Here is a 15,340-nt window from a genome sequence, read left to right as displayed (position 1 = left end):
GTGTTGCACAACACTCATGAAGATAAACTAATACATGGTATATTTATAGATATTATCATCTTTTATTTTAAGTGTAATCAAATAATGACTTATATCTAATCGAAAACAAATCAAAAATGATAAAAATCTAAAATTTCAGAGAGAAATACAATTCATACTTTAATGTAATCTATATTATATAAATCATTCGACGTAAGGGAAAGTGAAATTGGGAGCGGAAAGTTCTTAACATATATTTACATTTGCAAATGTTTTCCTTTATATAACACTACTGAAAGCAATGTGTATCTATAACTGTATAAATACAGGTTTCAGAGAACCAAGGTCAAAAATGTGCGTATGGATAAACGTTTATTTAATTTTTTCAGTGACGTCATAAACTTCCGTCGACGCGCTTTCAGTGGATTACACACTTGCCGTTGGGTTTAATAAAATATAATGCTATATAGTGACACGTTGAAAGGTTTTTGAAACTTTCAGGAGAAGAAAAGCAACTATAAAGTAAAGAAATTGTCGGAAGTCACAAATGTAAATATAAGTACATAAGGTATCAAAAATTAAAACATATATATCGGGCTATAAATTTTTCGTTTCAAATATAACCAGATAATAAATTCTACTCGAAAAGCAATAAAAATAACACTTTTTATTCAGATAGAAACACACCTCATTATTTTACGTACTCTTTATATAAATTTTACGACGTAAATAAAGGAATGTGAAATTGGAACGGGAAAGTGAATATTCTCAAGAGACAAATGTTTTTGTTTATTTTTTTTAGAAGAAGTTGAAATACATTCAAAGAAAAATGAGATGCCCAAAAGGACTAACCTAAACAAAAAACAAGGGTGTATTCAAATAAAAGATCTCTGGACAACAATAAGGAAATTGTCACTTCAGGAAAATGCAGGGTTTAAAGAAGAGTACATGGTATAAAGGCTAAAGTAGATTATTTTAGTTTGTAAAATTATAGTTTTAGCTACACAAAAGATTATGTTAAATCTGAATGAATCATAAAAAAAAGTTCATTTAGGATATTAATATCTAAATGAGGTATAAAGTTTTTCTATATTTCTTAATTGCCATTATCAGGGAATGTATTTAATGACATCTTTAATTTTTTTTTTTTTTTTACATTTTATCTAGGAGATTCCTAAAGGTGAATTACATTCATGTGAAGTTGGACAAAGAGAAGAAAACAAAGATAAAAACAGATACACGACGACATTTCCCTGTAAGATATTAGGTCCTAATCAATACAATAAAGTTTTAGTATATAATTTTATATGTTATTATAAGTTTGAAGACGACCGCGTTTACAATTTGTTGGTTATGACATTGAGACTTTTAACTCTTCAAAAGAAAATTTATAAATAAGAAGATTTTTAAAGAGAGAAGTAATACTTTTGGTATCATTTAATTGTTCATATTTTCATATGTGAAGTCACATAATAACAAGGTTTTCTTTTTAGGTAAAGCTGCTTACAATTAAGAAATATATATAATTATATATAACTTGAATTTTTATGAAACAAATTTTTCTTATGAAAATGAAAGTGTAACTGGAAATCAAAACCAATTCAAAATTAAGAAAGAAATATTGCGTATAATCTTTTTATGTCTCATTCATTCCAGACGATCATACTCGTGTCATTCTACAGGAATCTAGCAAGAACAATAGTTATATCAATGCTAACTACATTAAGGTAAATTAATTACTATATACTCCTGCCAAGTAAAAATGACAAGGACTTGTTCATAATTGACCATATGATGTTTTTTTTTTTTTGTGGATTAAAAAAAAACAATCAACATGAAATACTTGATAAATTCTTACCGAGTTCAAGACAATGACTTTTTTTTCTGGACAGGGCTAAGACTAAAATAGATGTCTGGTAAATATTTAAAACAGGCCTGGGGGCCATAAAACTTAGATGAGCCCACTTTCGATCTCAGTCTCACTTTCTTCAAAGAAATGAATAGTGGAAAAGTGAGACTGAGATCAAAAGTGAGCTCGTCTGTGCATGCATAGCCATTAACTCCTTTGAAATAAATATAATATAAATCAAACATGACAACTTCAAACAGATTTATCAAACAAAAGGAAAAAAACCATTGGATGAGACAAAAGACGATATTTAAGTAATCTTTCCCTGTTATGTGCATGCATGTAACTTGTCCTAATTTTATCTTTATCACATATATTTTTTCACAATTTACATACTAAAAATACATACATTGTATTTCCATGAAGGGTTGTGACGTAAATTACACAAAAGATGATGGGAGTGCCCCCCCCCCCCCCTCAAACAAACGTGTATAGTAATAAGCTAATTTTCCTGAGCAATTCCCAATAATAATTAACTTCCAGATGTCATGATATGAATTCTATATACTTAGTTTTCGTAATTTACTTCTTTACTTCTCATAATGGTATTCCATGACTCACTTATTCATGTTATTCTCTATTTTTAATCTCTGCAGAATCCCTAGTAAAAAATTCTATACTATAATTAACTATTTATAGTAAATCAAAGTTTCAAAGTCTTAACTATTGTAAATCAATGTTCCAAAGTTTTTACTATTGTAAATCAAAGTTCCAAAGTTTTTACTGTAGTCAATCAAAGTTCCAAAGTTTTTACTATTGTAAATCAAAATTCCAAAGTGTTTACTATTATAATAAATGAAAGTGTTAAAGTTTTGTTTATTTGTTTAAAAACGTGTGTATGTTTATCAATTTTTTTGATTATTTAACTTTTTAAGGGGATTGGAAATGGGTTGGTTGGGGCTGGTTTTTTTTTGTGCACATCTGTATTTAAAAATTCAATTGCCATATTCACATTAAAAATAATATTAAAATATACATGTTGACTAAAGTTGATGAAGCAAATATTTTGATTTTAAATGACGCAAATTTTATTTTATAGCATATTATTTTTTTCTCCAAAATTAAGACCAATGTTTTGTCTGCATTAAATTAGATAGATGTAAATAAATACTGCTTATTTATCGGCGCAAAAAACAAACTTTGTATTAAAATTAATTTCTTGCACATTATTCTTTAAGGGACGGGTCAGGTTTTAAGTTCTCTGAAGCGTTAATGAATCTTAAACTTGAATAATAATAAAATATACAAAATGGGAATTAAAAAATTCAAGGATTTATAGTACTATAATACTATCAAAGTTCCGAAGTTTTCCACTATAATAAATCAAAGTTCTATTTTTTTTTTTACTTTGGTATTATAGTTAACTCTAGCAAACTATACTTAACAATAGTTTACTATCGTATTTTTGATAGGGATAATTGTACCTTTCATATTCAGAAAATTGATATTTTATTCGCATTGATTTATAAATAGGACCTTTCTGGAGAAAAGAAATATATTGCTACCCAAGGTAAGATAATTTTAATATACATGCTTTTGAAAATCATTCTGAATAAGTAATATTACGATCTTAATAAAATTATGTCTTCGATCCGCCCAGACTAGATTGCTACATCTTTGTTGAAACTGATCAAAGATCTAATATTAATCAGAATGATATTATTATACCTCATTATAATTATTCCATACAATGCGTTTGTATGATTGTTATACAAGACAGGACCATAAAATGTCAATTTCCCTGTCGTCGGCGTACTTTTCATCATATTCCACCTCCTCGAATATTTTCGGTATGAAAAACAATTTATTGCATAATCGTGAAGGAAACATAAAGATTTATTCAGCCAAGAAATAGCATATAGTCCTCAGAAACTTTTTTTTTTTAATTTTTTTTGTATATAAATCACTCTCTTTTTTTATACAGGCCCAAAAAAGAAAACAATAATTGACTTTTGGGAAATGGTATGGCAAGAAGAAGTTACAACGATTGTTTGCTTGACAAATCTGAAAGAAGGGACAAGGGTTTGTAAAACATGTGATTGATTTATTTTAATTAGATTTAAAGATGCATTAAAAGAATAAAAAATAAAGCATCCAAGTTTATCGAACAAGCTTCAACTGTCTCTTTTACGTATTTATTCGCAATGTATGGTCGATAAAGCTTTGTCAAAAAACACGATTTATCATAATCCAAAATCGATAAATGATATTACTTGATTTTGTGTTTTGATTATCCAATACAGCTGGGTCTTTCAAGGTTATAATTATTTTCAATATCTCTTCTAAATTCATACTTATCGGCTATTTATTGATGAATTTTCATTTCTTAAAATAGGAAAAATGTAAACAATATTGGCCAAACAAAAGTGAAAAAATCCAACACGGACACTTTACAATTCGTAACAATGAAGAAAAGTCATATGCAAATCATGTGACGAGGAAATTTCATGTACAAAATGTTGCTGTAAGTATCCAGGATTGAAATTATACCAAAGTGTAGCTATTTAAGTGTATATATTTTACTTAGTACATAAACATTTTGAAATTAACCGCAGGATTTTCAAAAAAATCACTTGTATATTTAATCTCGAGTTCACCTTTTTCTGACCCTTTTTATGCAGGAAAACAAAGAGAGAAACGTGCGGATGTTTCAGTACACCCAGTGGACTGACCATGGGGTTCCTGAAGCTATAAACCTTGTCATTTTCCATCGGCATTTCCTGAGATCGGTTTCAGGGAATTCTATTCAATCTATCATTTTAGTACACTGCAGGTTAGAGAAAAAATATTTCACAAAATAGCGTTGCAAAATACAGTAAGTATCCTCAAGATGTAAATATAAGTGATTACAATAATTTCAAATATAGTTCACAACAATTATATTTGATTTCTCACCAATAATTTAAAGCATTTTCTCATCTTCCCTTTTACCTTAGTTATTATATTTCTAATTTTATTTCAGTGCTGGCATTGGGAGAACGGGTACCTTTATAGCTTTGGACGCCCTCTACCGGGACGGTCTGACTTCAGGGTCTGTAAATGTACAGGAATATGTATCACAAATGCGTCATGACAGGATGAACATGGTACAAGGAGAGGTACTTGTTCATCCCAAATACATTTTAAAACAGAATACATCTTTAAAGATACACATATTGAAGCAAATATGAGAAACGATTGTCTAATGGTGATTTAAAACTAGAAATTCAGAGTATAAAAAATAATGTTTTCCATGCTATTGCCTGCAAAAAATGCTATCATTTGTTATACTTGCAGGATCAATATAAAATGGTGTATGCTGCTTTATATGAATCCTTCAGGGGAGATTTACGACCTGTTGATGCTGAGACTTTCCTTTCACAATATCAAAACTCCTCTTGTTACGTCAACCTTGGAGAGGTAGCGAATAAGAAAACACCTGTGGAAGATCAGTTTAAGGTTAATACATTATATTAGTGTTCTTACTAATTCTTTAAATGGGATGGAAAGAAGATTTTAAAAATTCAGATGCAGTTTTAATCCACTGTGTAGTAATTATTTCAGAGTGTATAACAGTATATATAAAAAAACTTACTTGCATCCAACTACGTTTGCATATATTTTTCGATAAGTACAAATGTATATTTTAAATATGATAAATTAAGTACATATGTATGATTTTCTTTTTTCACCAGGAACTTAGCTCTCTGAATCCACACAAGACTGCAAAATATGGCAAATCTGGACATACAAATTTAGGTGCCAGTTTTACTGACTCTGACGAGGAAATGTCAGGTCTGTTCATCTTTTTAAATGCAGTCACGGTTTGTTTGTTTGTCGCTCAGTTTGCTTGGTATAAAAACTATCATACACAATTATTTATACTTTTAACTTTATCATTTGATTGGTTGTTAAATTAAACCATGCACGCTAAATACTAGTATATATCCGATGAAAACCAATATAATTCTTTTGTAGTTTGTTTTCAAGAAAAAAAGCTAACTAAACAACCAAGTATAAATGTAAACTTTACTCTATATTATTTCAACATAGTTCAGAAGTATATAACCAGGTAAAGATAGAAAATTAACTCTATATTATTTCAATATAGGTGAGAAATATAAGTGCTACGTGCTCTCCGACGATGAAAAACCAGTACACTATAATGCTGTTGTTTTGCAGGTGAGTAAGACAATTAACTCCTTTTTACTAAAATCCTATATTTCTCCTATAAAAGAGATGTCATTTTACATTATACTTTGCATGTATTTTGAATTTATTTTCTTTGCAGAGTTTTACTAAACCTGACGGAATTATAAGTGCCTCATACCCAGCTGAGAATCAATGTGAAGATTTTCTTTACGTGGTACGAGGGAGTGGGGCATCTACAGTAGTTTTTCTAGGGCAACTTTCAGACATATCCTCGGTATAGTATTAATTAATTTTGATATGTTTGAAAATACCTAATATTTCAGATTCAGTACTTTATGTATTGTTTTATTTTTTGTAGACGAAATTCTGGTTTCCAACTAAGAATGAGACTAAGGTCGTTGGCAGTTTCACAGTAAAAATGAGAATCTGTACTCCCTCTGATTCTTTCACGAAAACAAATATCATCATACAGAAAAAGGTACTCTCTCTCTCTCTGTACAATCTCTCTCTCTCTCTCTCTCTCTCTCTCTCTCTCTCTCTTCGTTGATTGTTTAAAATACATGCCAGGACTTCATGTAGTAATTTTACATATTATTATGTTAGGGCTTTAAAGATATAGCTGTTTCTGTTCTGGAATGCAACTTTTGGAGGGAGGACACCATTACTGCTGATTGTCAAAAGGTTCTGGATGTTATCGCAGAAGCCAGACTTGAAGAGACTACCCATCCGAATAGTAGACTACTAGTTCTGTCAAGGTATGGATAATGTTGATAAAAAATTCTTTCTTTTCCTGCTATCAAAAACTTGACAGGATTGTTTTTGTAGAAAAATATGGCAATATGTTCAAATATGATTTTACAAATAACTTTAATTGCAGTGATGGTGCAAAACGTTGCGGTCCATTTTGTGTTGCTTACAACGCAATTGAGCAACTCATCCTTGACAAAGAGGTTGATATCTTCACAGCAACACGACTGATACAAATCCGTAGGCCTGACATGGTATCAACTACTGTAAGTGTAATCGCCGAAATACATGTATATGCTACATTCATGAGTGTACCTCGCTTTCTCGAAAGAGAAAGGACAGTAAAATTCATTCATATGTCCCTCTGACAGTCTGTTCGTCTTTCACAAAAACTAAACCTTGTTCATTACTTTTGAATGAAGGATATTTAATTCTTTTGTGAATTATTACATTCAAATTATAAAAGCTGCATTTTAATTTTTTCTTGTTAATTGTTTATGGTGTTATAATTCAGTTTCATCTCTTTTATCTACACAGGAGGAATTCCAATTCTGTCATGATCTTATAGCGGAGTATCTACAGAATCATATGGTTTATGCCAACTATTCAAGCTAGTTTGAAACCCCTGCTTCTTGGGAATTAAATGAACATATTTTTTACTTGATTATTTATTGATTAAATTGCTAAATTACTTTCAAGAATTATTTTGTTTCATCTTTATATAAGGTCTGCTTGTATATGGTAGTAAGTCAAATTTCACGGAAAAATTTTGTTTTTAGATATTAGTACTGTATATTTGCCTATAGTAAAAATATTTATTATGAAAAATATTTATCAATTTTGTTCATGTGGAATTGTTTGTACATGTTTTTGTACAATTTGTATAATTATGCACTATGTCATAAACGTAATTTAGCTATACATTCTGATCTTCCTTGATCTTTTTAATATCATTTAAAGTTTTACTTTATGTTTTTTTTTTCATCTTGTTCAAAAATTAATTTCTGAACAGTCTCATTTGAAGTCAATTTTTCGCAATTTCTACGGCCAAAACAAATTACCTTGTCAGTAAATACATTTTATCATAAAGTCATATGCTGGCTTACGTTTTTCATTGTTAATTGTTTGGTCATTAGTTACACATTCTGATTGAATTGTATTAGGATTTTTTTGTCTTTTGACCATTTATGAAAAGGAGGCTGATTGTAACTGGTAGACAGGGGATGCTCACTCCTCCAGGGCACCTGATCCAAACTCTGAAGTTTATAGTGGTCCATTTTTACTCTGTTCCTGATTTTATTGGCTTTATTTGTTTTCTTGTTTTTTTTTTTTTTTACTTTCTGTCAAGTAGGTTTATCGACAACATACTGTCAATTAACAATAGTTATTTCCATTGTGTCGACACGATATATCTCGATGAGCTTGAAATAAAAGATACCGCACATTGTCTAACACATCTGTTTCATACTTGGATATTTTGCTGGAAAAGACGTTATGATAAACGTGGTAACTCTAACTTTTTAATCGTCAACTTCTCTTATTTCTGCAGCAATATACTAATACCTTCACCAAACATCTGAGCCAGCACTGTGTAAATCCAAATTGTAACGCTCTGAGTTTTTGTGTCTCGGAGTGATCAGTAGACTACATGTAGTTGTTCCTGGTAGCATCGTGTCCGTCCTGACAACTCTAGATATGGACCATAATATTGTACGTAATATATAGGTTTTTAGGTCACATATGCTATTATATAAATTCCAGGCGTAACTCTAATCCAGGCGTCATTTTGCAGGCGTTATTTTTTTTTCCGGGCCGGCGTCATTTATTTTTTCAGGCGTAGCTCATTTGCATTTTTTCGCCTCAAATTCCTGCCCAATTCCTCTTGGTTTCCGCCCGGAACCTGTGTATCACCATATATGTAGAGAGATAAACTCAGCTAAATCCAAAGGAAGTCTTCCAACCAACGATTATAGTACCTCCTCTTGTGTACCTCACTGAATGTTTGCTATATGAACCTCCAATACACAAGTTTCGAGATTATCTCCCTTGGTGCGCTCTTTCGTTGAGGAGGTGAGTTTCGTTACCGCGTAAACAGACAGGTGGGACAGTTATTTATATATTGGAGGGACAACTGCACTTTACCGGTACGTCCAAATAACATGGAAATAGCACGTGCTCTTTCTCTATAAGAGAGTCACGCGTCAGCGTGACGATTTCGCTAAAAAGGCAATAAAATGCAAAAATAACCTATTTTTTGAATTCCTCGTCATTTTTCATGTTAATAAACTTCGTTTAATTAACGAAGTTATTAATTAAAACTAAAAGCACTTTCAAAACAAACCTTTGGCTTTCATTTTGTCGGCCACATTCCAAAGTCGTGACGTTGTTAAGCACGTGACTTATTTCAGTGCTGTGATTGGTCAGGGTAGGTGACGTGAAATAGAAAGTTTGACTTCCACTCTTTTTGATTGTAAACAGTGATTCATCATGCACCTTATTTAAGATGATTTGTGTTGTGTTTTCTATGAATGGATATTTTTAATTGACTGACTGCAACATTCTATAATTTTTGGAAATTTTAACGATAAATGTGATCCTTACTTTATGGAAATGTTGAATAACTGGAGGGGCAAAACATGTAAACATGCAGTGAGGACGGTCTTGTTTCGAGAAACAGTAATCGGCAGTATAAGAAAAATGAAACGTAAGAGATACATCTTAGATTCCTGGTAACAGAGCTGCAGTAAATCCTGGATTTACGGCAGAAAATTTATCTATTTCAATTTGCAAAACACTGGATACTTTACAATCATTGAGACCACATGGAATGCAGTTATATAGGAAATCTCTACTAAAACAAGAATGCACTAGGATAGTAGCTATAATTAAAAATTGACGTTTATCTCCTTCATCACCCATAAAAAAGTATTTACAACTCATCAAAAAAAGACACAATGGTTCTACATGTATAGTGACACGTACGTATGGCCCCGAGTCTTAACGCAGATTTATCTAACGACTAAGGTAAGTTTGTTTTATTTATTTTTACGTATTGGGGGCTGCCGCCCCCACACCCCCGCTTAAAAAAGCGAAAACCCATTTAGATATCTTTTTTTCTCGCTTCGAGAGTTTCTTACACAACAAAATGGCGTCGCCCATCATAGTTGATACGTTGCTAAGTTTTTAGCCGCGCACTCTCACGCGCGGATCTAGAATCAAAATGGCGGCCGTACCGGTAAAGCGCATTCTATCCATATTGGATACATTGCATCATCGATATACTGAATTAGCATAACTAAACGAATGTCATGTTGCCCTCTACAACTCGAGAATAACCGAATTAAGGTAAAGGCGTCATTATTTAAAGCAAAAAATCGTAACAAAATAGAAATCAGTGGATGTGCTCGACATTTCAGACGAGGAAAGAGATGTTGTATATTTCTATATACTAAATACAAACAAGCTTACCAAGGGTAAGACTGGCCTCAAACCCCGAGGACACCAGAGAGGGACGAAGGTGCGTCTATGCTCGTCAGTGTCGGGTAGAAGAAAGGCGCTAAAAATAGGTGACCTGTAATCATATAGACCAACCCCGAACCCGATGTAAATTAACGTATTTATACTACATTCCCCCCGTTCATGTAGGAAAAGTATTTACTTATTAAATTACATGCGTCAATTTAGTACAGCTGGTTTAAATTTTTTAAACTTTTGCAACTTTTCATCGAGGCTAAAGGACATAAAAAGTACAACGTTTATAAAAACGGCAAGGTATAGTATTTTATACATTTAAATTACAAATATGTACACATATTTTTTTTTTTAAACGAACCAGAAAAGATGTGTAAACATCCAAAATAGTTCGTGATTGATTTTTTTGAAAATAAAAACATGTTAATAATGAAGACTGATGCATGCATGCTACACTCGAGATGTGTAAACATCATAATGAGTGCATACATGCTAATGAAATGTCAGCATAAAAATATAAAATAATATATACATGTACACAGTTAAATCTTATAGAAATCTTTGGCATTTTGATTGCAGATAAGAATGAGAATATGTGCAGGGATGTTGAGGTATCGTGATGCTTGTGTAAAAACAATTTGTTAATGAAGTGTGAACTTCTTTCAACAATCAAATATAAATTATTTGCAAGAAAAGATTTAAAAGATTTATCTGAAAATGTACATTTATCAAGCATAAAAATAGTAGTCACAGATATCAGCTATTTACAATAATGTTTCAGGTATTTGGAAGTCTTGACTATTCTCCCCCTCTTGTCCTAGTAAAACTAACATTTTGTGTTTAGTAGGATTCGGAGGATGAAGCAACATCTGGCGGAGGTTCAAAAGCCGGAGAAACCTCTAATAGAGTGATGCCACCAGTTTCTTCACCAGACAAATTAGTAACCTGGGTCTCAGTGGAATCACTAGTGACATCACCCTGCTCATGTTCATGACCATCTTTAGAACGTATATCTGGTGAAGAGAAATAGTCTGATCTATTACCAAGTAGAATCCTGGAATCAGGAGGGATATTTCCTGTATCGACACTGTGTTTTCCTTCTTTCCGACACCCTTGATCTAATTTGACCTGCTCTTTATCTACCCCTACTTCTGACTTATCAAAAAGATCTTGATTATGGATAGGTTGGGCTAGATTTGTTGGTGTGATATTGTCAATGGAAGTTCTGTTAAAGACAAGTTGAGGATCTATTTCATTTGTCACATCTTCAACTGACTCTGCATTTCCAATGTGTTGACCTACTTTTAATTTTACAGTTTTGTTTGAGTCATTGATAGCCTTCACTTTCAGAGTCTCACTTTCACCGAGAATTGAAAAACACAGAAATTTTGAAGAATCAAAGGGTTCTACTATGAAATTGAAGTCTAAGGGCCTATTTAGAGCACAGCTGACAAACCCTACTGAATTTGCTGGTATGATAGTTCTACTTTTAACAGTTACCCTTGCAACTTTGATTTGTTCATTTTGTATGTTCCTTATATTTGCTGTTATTGTTTGATTGCCAATTTCTAAGATATTTTTCCTGAGGTCAATAACACAATGGTTGGCCTCTAAAAAGTCTAACCCCAAAATTACTGTTTCTTTCATGTCAACTGCACACATATCGATAGAGAATGATTGAGATCCTATCTGACACAAAACATTTGTACAGTTGCCTTGCTATTTCATTTCCACTAAACCTTTGAGTGTCATGTTTTGTGAAGTAAGAGTGGAATTGCTTTCACCCGGGAAAATACTTTTATTGACCAAGGTCACCGTAGCTGCTGTGTCAACAACTGCTGTTGTTTGGTGGCCATGGACAACAAAAGGAATCTCCAGAGTCAAACCATTTGAAATTTGATTGATGTTAACTTGAAAATTCTGACCCTGTTGTTCATCATTAACCAGGCTACGGTCAGCTGTTCTGGAGTTTAAATTTTCTGAAAAATTTGGGGAGTTGGTTGAGGACTGTGGTTTTGATGGAGTAGACCTATATGAACTTGGTGTTCTATAATTAACTGAATTTTGAGTGCTTTTGAAGGAACTGTTAGATCTGAAGGGTTGAGAGTACTTCATAGGACTGCTTGACCTTGACCTAGATTCAAACCTTGGTGTATTTCTTGAAATCTCAGCATTGGAAAATGTGTCATCTAGTGTTTGCTTAACACTGAAGACCATATTGGTAAGTTTTGAAATTTTGTCTTCCATTTGTTCTAACTTTTCTGTTTGTTGCATTGGAGATAGTTCAAATGAAACTTGTCTGTGATAGAAGGGCTTGCTAGATCCATAAACACTTGTTGTTTAGCGATTGAAGTCCTCATGAGATCTAGAGCTTCATGGATGTCCTTGGGATTCTTTTCCATCACAGTCCTGGCAGCTTCTTTATCCCTGCATCCTCTAAGGAAGTTTTCTGTTGATATTTGATTGACTGCTCTTTTGCCCGATTCTTTGTAGCCATCGATGGTGATGAAGTGAACTCTTTGTGCAAATTGTTGAAGTGATTCCTCCTCATATTGTCTCATGTACTGTAGCTTGCGTCTAGCTGAGATTGGGTTTTCTTTAGTATTGAACCTTCTACTCATTTCTTTTTTTATCTTTTTGTAGCTGTCTAGATCAAGTTTACAGACATATTCTAAGGCTTCTCCCTCTAAACTATAGTGAACAATTTGTCAGTACGTTTCTTTTTTCCCCAGTCATGCCTGTCAGCTACCTTTTCGAATTGTGTGATGAACGTGTCCCAGCTGATCTTACCGTCACCACTAAATGTATGTAATTTTGATGTGGGACTGCGACTTTTTTGTCTGTGTCTGCGTTTGTGATGGCGTCTGTCATAGTCAGAGTCACTACTAGAGGAAGAAGAAGAGGAGGATCGTGAAGATGAGGAGGAAGAAGAGGACTGATATCTTGGTTTTCTGTGATGTTTTCTACCTCTTGTGTTGTCATCATGTGTGCTGGCAAACATGCTTGATCTTGAATGAATATGTGTGTCTTTGGTTTCTTGATTTTTGCTTTTTCTGTTTTGTTTTGTGTCTGATTGTTTATTGTCAGAGTGTTTTCTTGTGTAAATGCTATCTGGTGGCATAGCACTTAACCATTTTTTCTGTTGTGTTTCTTGTTCTAAAGCAAACTCTGCTTTCTTTCTTCTCTCTCTCTCTAATTGCAACTGCTCTTCCTGTCTCTCTAATTTAACACTCAACTCTTTCGTACTAGTATCATGATCTCTCATGCCATAGAACACATCGGACTCTAAACTAGTAGCACCACCAAAAGACACTACTCCATTGTCTTCCCATTTTTTCCATTGTTTCTCTGATACATCTGTACATTTACCTAGAATATTTGCATTTAACTCGTATCGTTTTCTAATTCCTATAACATCAGTTATGGTACGTTGATCTAGGATCTTTGGCATTTCAAATTCAGAAGCTGATTGCAAATTGATTGAATCCATTGTGAGAAAAGAAAAAAAAAATACTATGAAAACAAGAAAATACTAGTTGTGTAAACAACCAGTGATTGTAAACTGAAATAAATTGTGAAAATAAAAAGAATCAGTAAAGAACGAAAAATCGAATTGTGTTTTGTTTTGAATTTGGCGCCAATGGCTGAGTGACTACGGTAAACAATGTAAATTTCACCTGATCAGAAAAAAAATGTATATAACCGAATTATCCTCGTCGCCAATGTTGTATATATATTTCTATTTACTAAATACAAACAAGCTTACCAAGGGTAAGACTGGCCTCAAACCCCGAGGACACCAGAGAGGGACGAAGGTGCGTCTATGCTCGTCAGTGTCGGGTAGAAGAAAGGCGCTAAAAATAGGTGACCTGTAATCATATAGACCAACCCCGAACCCGATGTAAATTAACGTATTTATACTACAGAGATATGTACCTCTAATAAATACGTTATACATGCATCTGATCGTCGCACATGGGCAATCTAAATGACATATTGATTTTTGTCCTTATTATAACTTAAAAAAAACAACTAACTTTTTAAGAAAATGTTTGTACGATCAAGAAAATCAGTTACTAAGACGTTTCTTTCGTTTTCAAGTACCCTATTATTGAAAGTAGATTTGTAAATATGCATAATTGAGCTTGATAAAATCATCAAATGCATCACTGCTTAACATTATTATATTTCTATAACATTTAATAAATTTTAAAAGCCATAAATATCGTTCATTTATTCCTGGACCTATGTATACAGAAAACAACCTGTCCCACCTCCATGCTGAAATGGATACTTTTTGCGCCTCTTTCGTAGGAGAGTAACAATCTCGAAACTCGCGTATTCATACAGTATTTTTGTCAGTTTCTGTGGTTGTAAATCAAGCTGTAATTGATCTGACATAGTGCTGTTTTCTCCTCCAAGAATTCCGCAGTATTAATAATTCATCGTATCTTCTTTTCCTATTCAGGTTACAAATGGTTCAGTTTACCATTCTTTTTAATTAACTATATACATGTATCGCAATTTAGCCTCACGATTTCTGTTCATGTTTTTTTTGTCCCCCGCTTGAAAAGTGGGGGATATTAATTTGGGTCTGTCCGTCCGTCTGTCCGTCCGTCCGTCCGTCTTTCTGTCTGTCTGTAACGCTTTCGTTTCCACACGATATCTCGAGAACCCTTTGAGCTTTTGCAATGAAATTTAGCATAGCAACTCCCTATGGACTAAAGAAGACCCCTATTGATTTTGAGGTCAAAAGGTCAAAGGTCAAGGTCATAAATAAGCAAATTCTGTCTGTTAAAACACTTTCGTTTCCACACGATATCTCTAGAACTATTTGAGCTTTTGCAATGAAATTTTATATAACAACTCCCTGTGGCCTAATGAAGACCCCTATTGATTTTGAGGTCAAAAGGTCAAAGTTCAAGGTCGTAAATTTATACATTCTGTTTTTGTGTAATACTTTTATTTCCGGGCGATATTTCAAGAAGATTTTGAACTTATGCAATGTAATTTTATATCAAAACTCCCTAGGACGTCTCTCGCCCCTCTCAAAGTGCTCCGCCCCGTTTGTTTTATTAGTATTTATAGTATTACATGTCGCTA

At 32.9% G+C, this 15,340-nt stretch overlaps 2 protein-coding genes across 2 annotated transcripts; one reads left to right on the top strand and one right to left on the bottom strand.

Annotated features, from left to right (window-relative positions):
• The first annotated feature begins 12 nt into the window (after nt 1-12).
• LOC134237086 (receptor-type tyrosine-protein phosphatase alpha-like) lies at nt 13-7,526 on the top strand. Its single transcript, XM_062719180.1, has 17 exons — nt 13-37; nt 782-930; nt 1,147-1,234; nt 1,636-1,706; nt 3,362-3,398; nt 3,813-3,910; nt 4,224-4,352; nt 4,510-4,661; nt 4,851-4,986; nt 5,165-5,326; nt 5,563-5,662; nt 5,979-6,049; nt 6,159-6,293; nt 6,378-6,497; nt 6,623-6,774; nt 6,897-7,032; nt 7,304-7,526. Exons 2-17 carry the CDS (start codon nt 814-816, stop codon nt 7,379-7,381), a joined length of 1,782 nt encoding a protein of 593 aa, XP_062575164.1. The 5' UTR covers nt 13-37; nt 782-813; the 3' UTR covers nt 7,382-7,526.
• Nucleotides 7,527-12,923: 5,397 nt separating this feature from the next.
• On the bottom strand, nt 12,924-13,727 carry LOC134237074 (protein FAM133-like). The gene has a single exon (XM_062719156.1). The coding sequence runs from the start codon at nt 13,725-13,727 to the stop codon at nt 12,924-12,926; it is 804 nt and encodes a 267-aa protein (XP_062575140.1).
• Nucleotides 13,728-15,340: the final 1,613 nt, after the last annotated feature.

Source organism: Saccostrea cucullata, unplaced genomic scaffold (assembly GCF_032062105.1).
Source record: "Saccostrea cucullata isolate Sc308-1 unplaced genomic scaffold, CSIRO_AGI_Scuc_v1 ctg282, whole genome shotgun sequence".
In the NCBI taxonomy this organism is placed as follows: Eukaryota; Metazoa; Mollusca; class Bivalvia; order Ostreida; family Ostreidae; genus Saccostrea; species Saccostrea cuccullata.
Note: the sequence above shows the minus strand (reverse complement) of the source record. Positions and strands in the feature narration are given on the sequence as shown.

What these genes read in the sequence shown, in the direction of transcription:
- LOC134237086 (XM_062719180.1), top strand. Translation starts at nt 814, where the DNA reads ATGCCCAAAAGGACTAACCTAAACAAAAAACAAGGGTGTATTCAAATA. An exon ending in TGAACATGGTACAAGGAGAG is followed by an intron (nt 4,987 to 5,164) that starts GTACTTGTTCAT and finishes TTATACTTGCAG; the next exon opens with GATCAATATAAAATGGTGTA. An exon ending in CTGACATGGTATCAACTACT is followed by an intron (nt 7,033 to 7,303) that starts GTAAGTGTAATC and finishes TTATCTACACAG; the next exon opens with GAGGAATTCCAATTCTGTCA.
- LOC134237074 (XM_062719156.1), bottom strand. Translation starts at nt 13,727, where the DNA reads ATGGATTCAATCAATTTGCAATCAGCTTCTGAATTTGAAATGCCAAAG.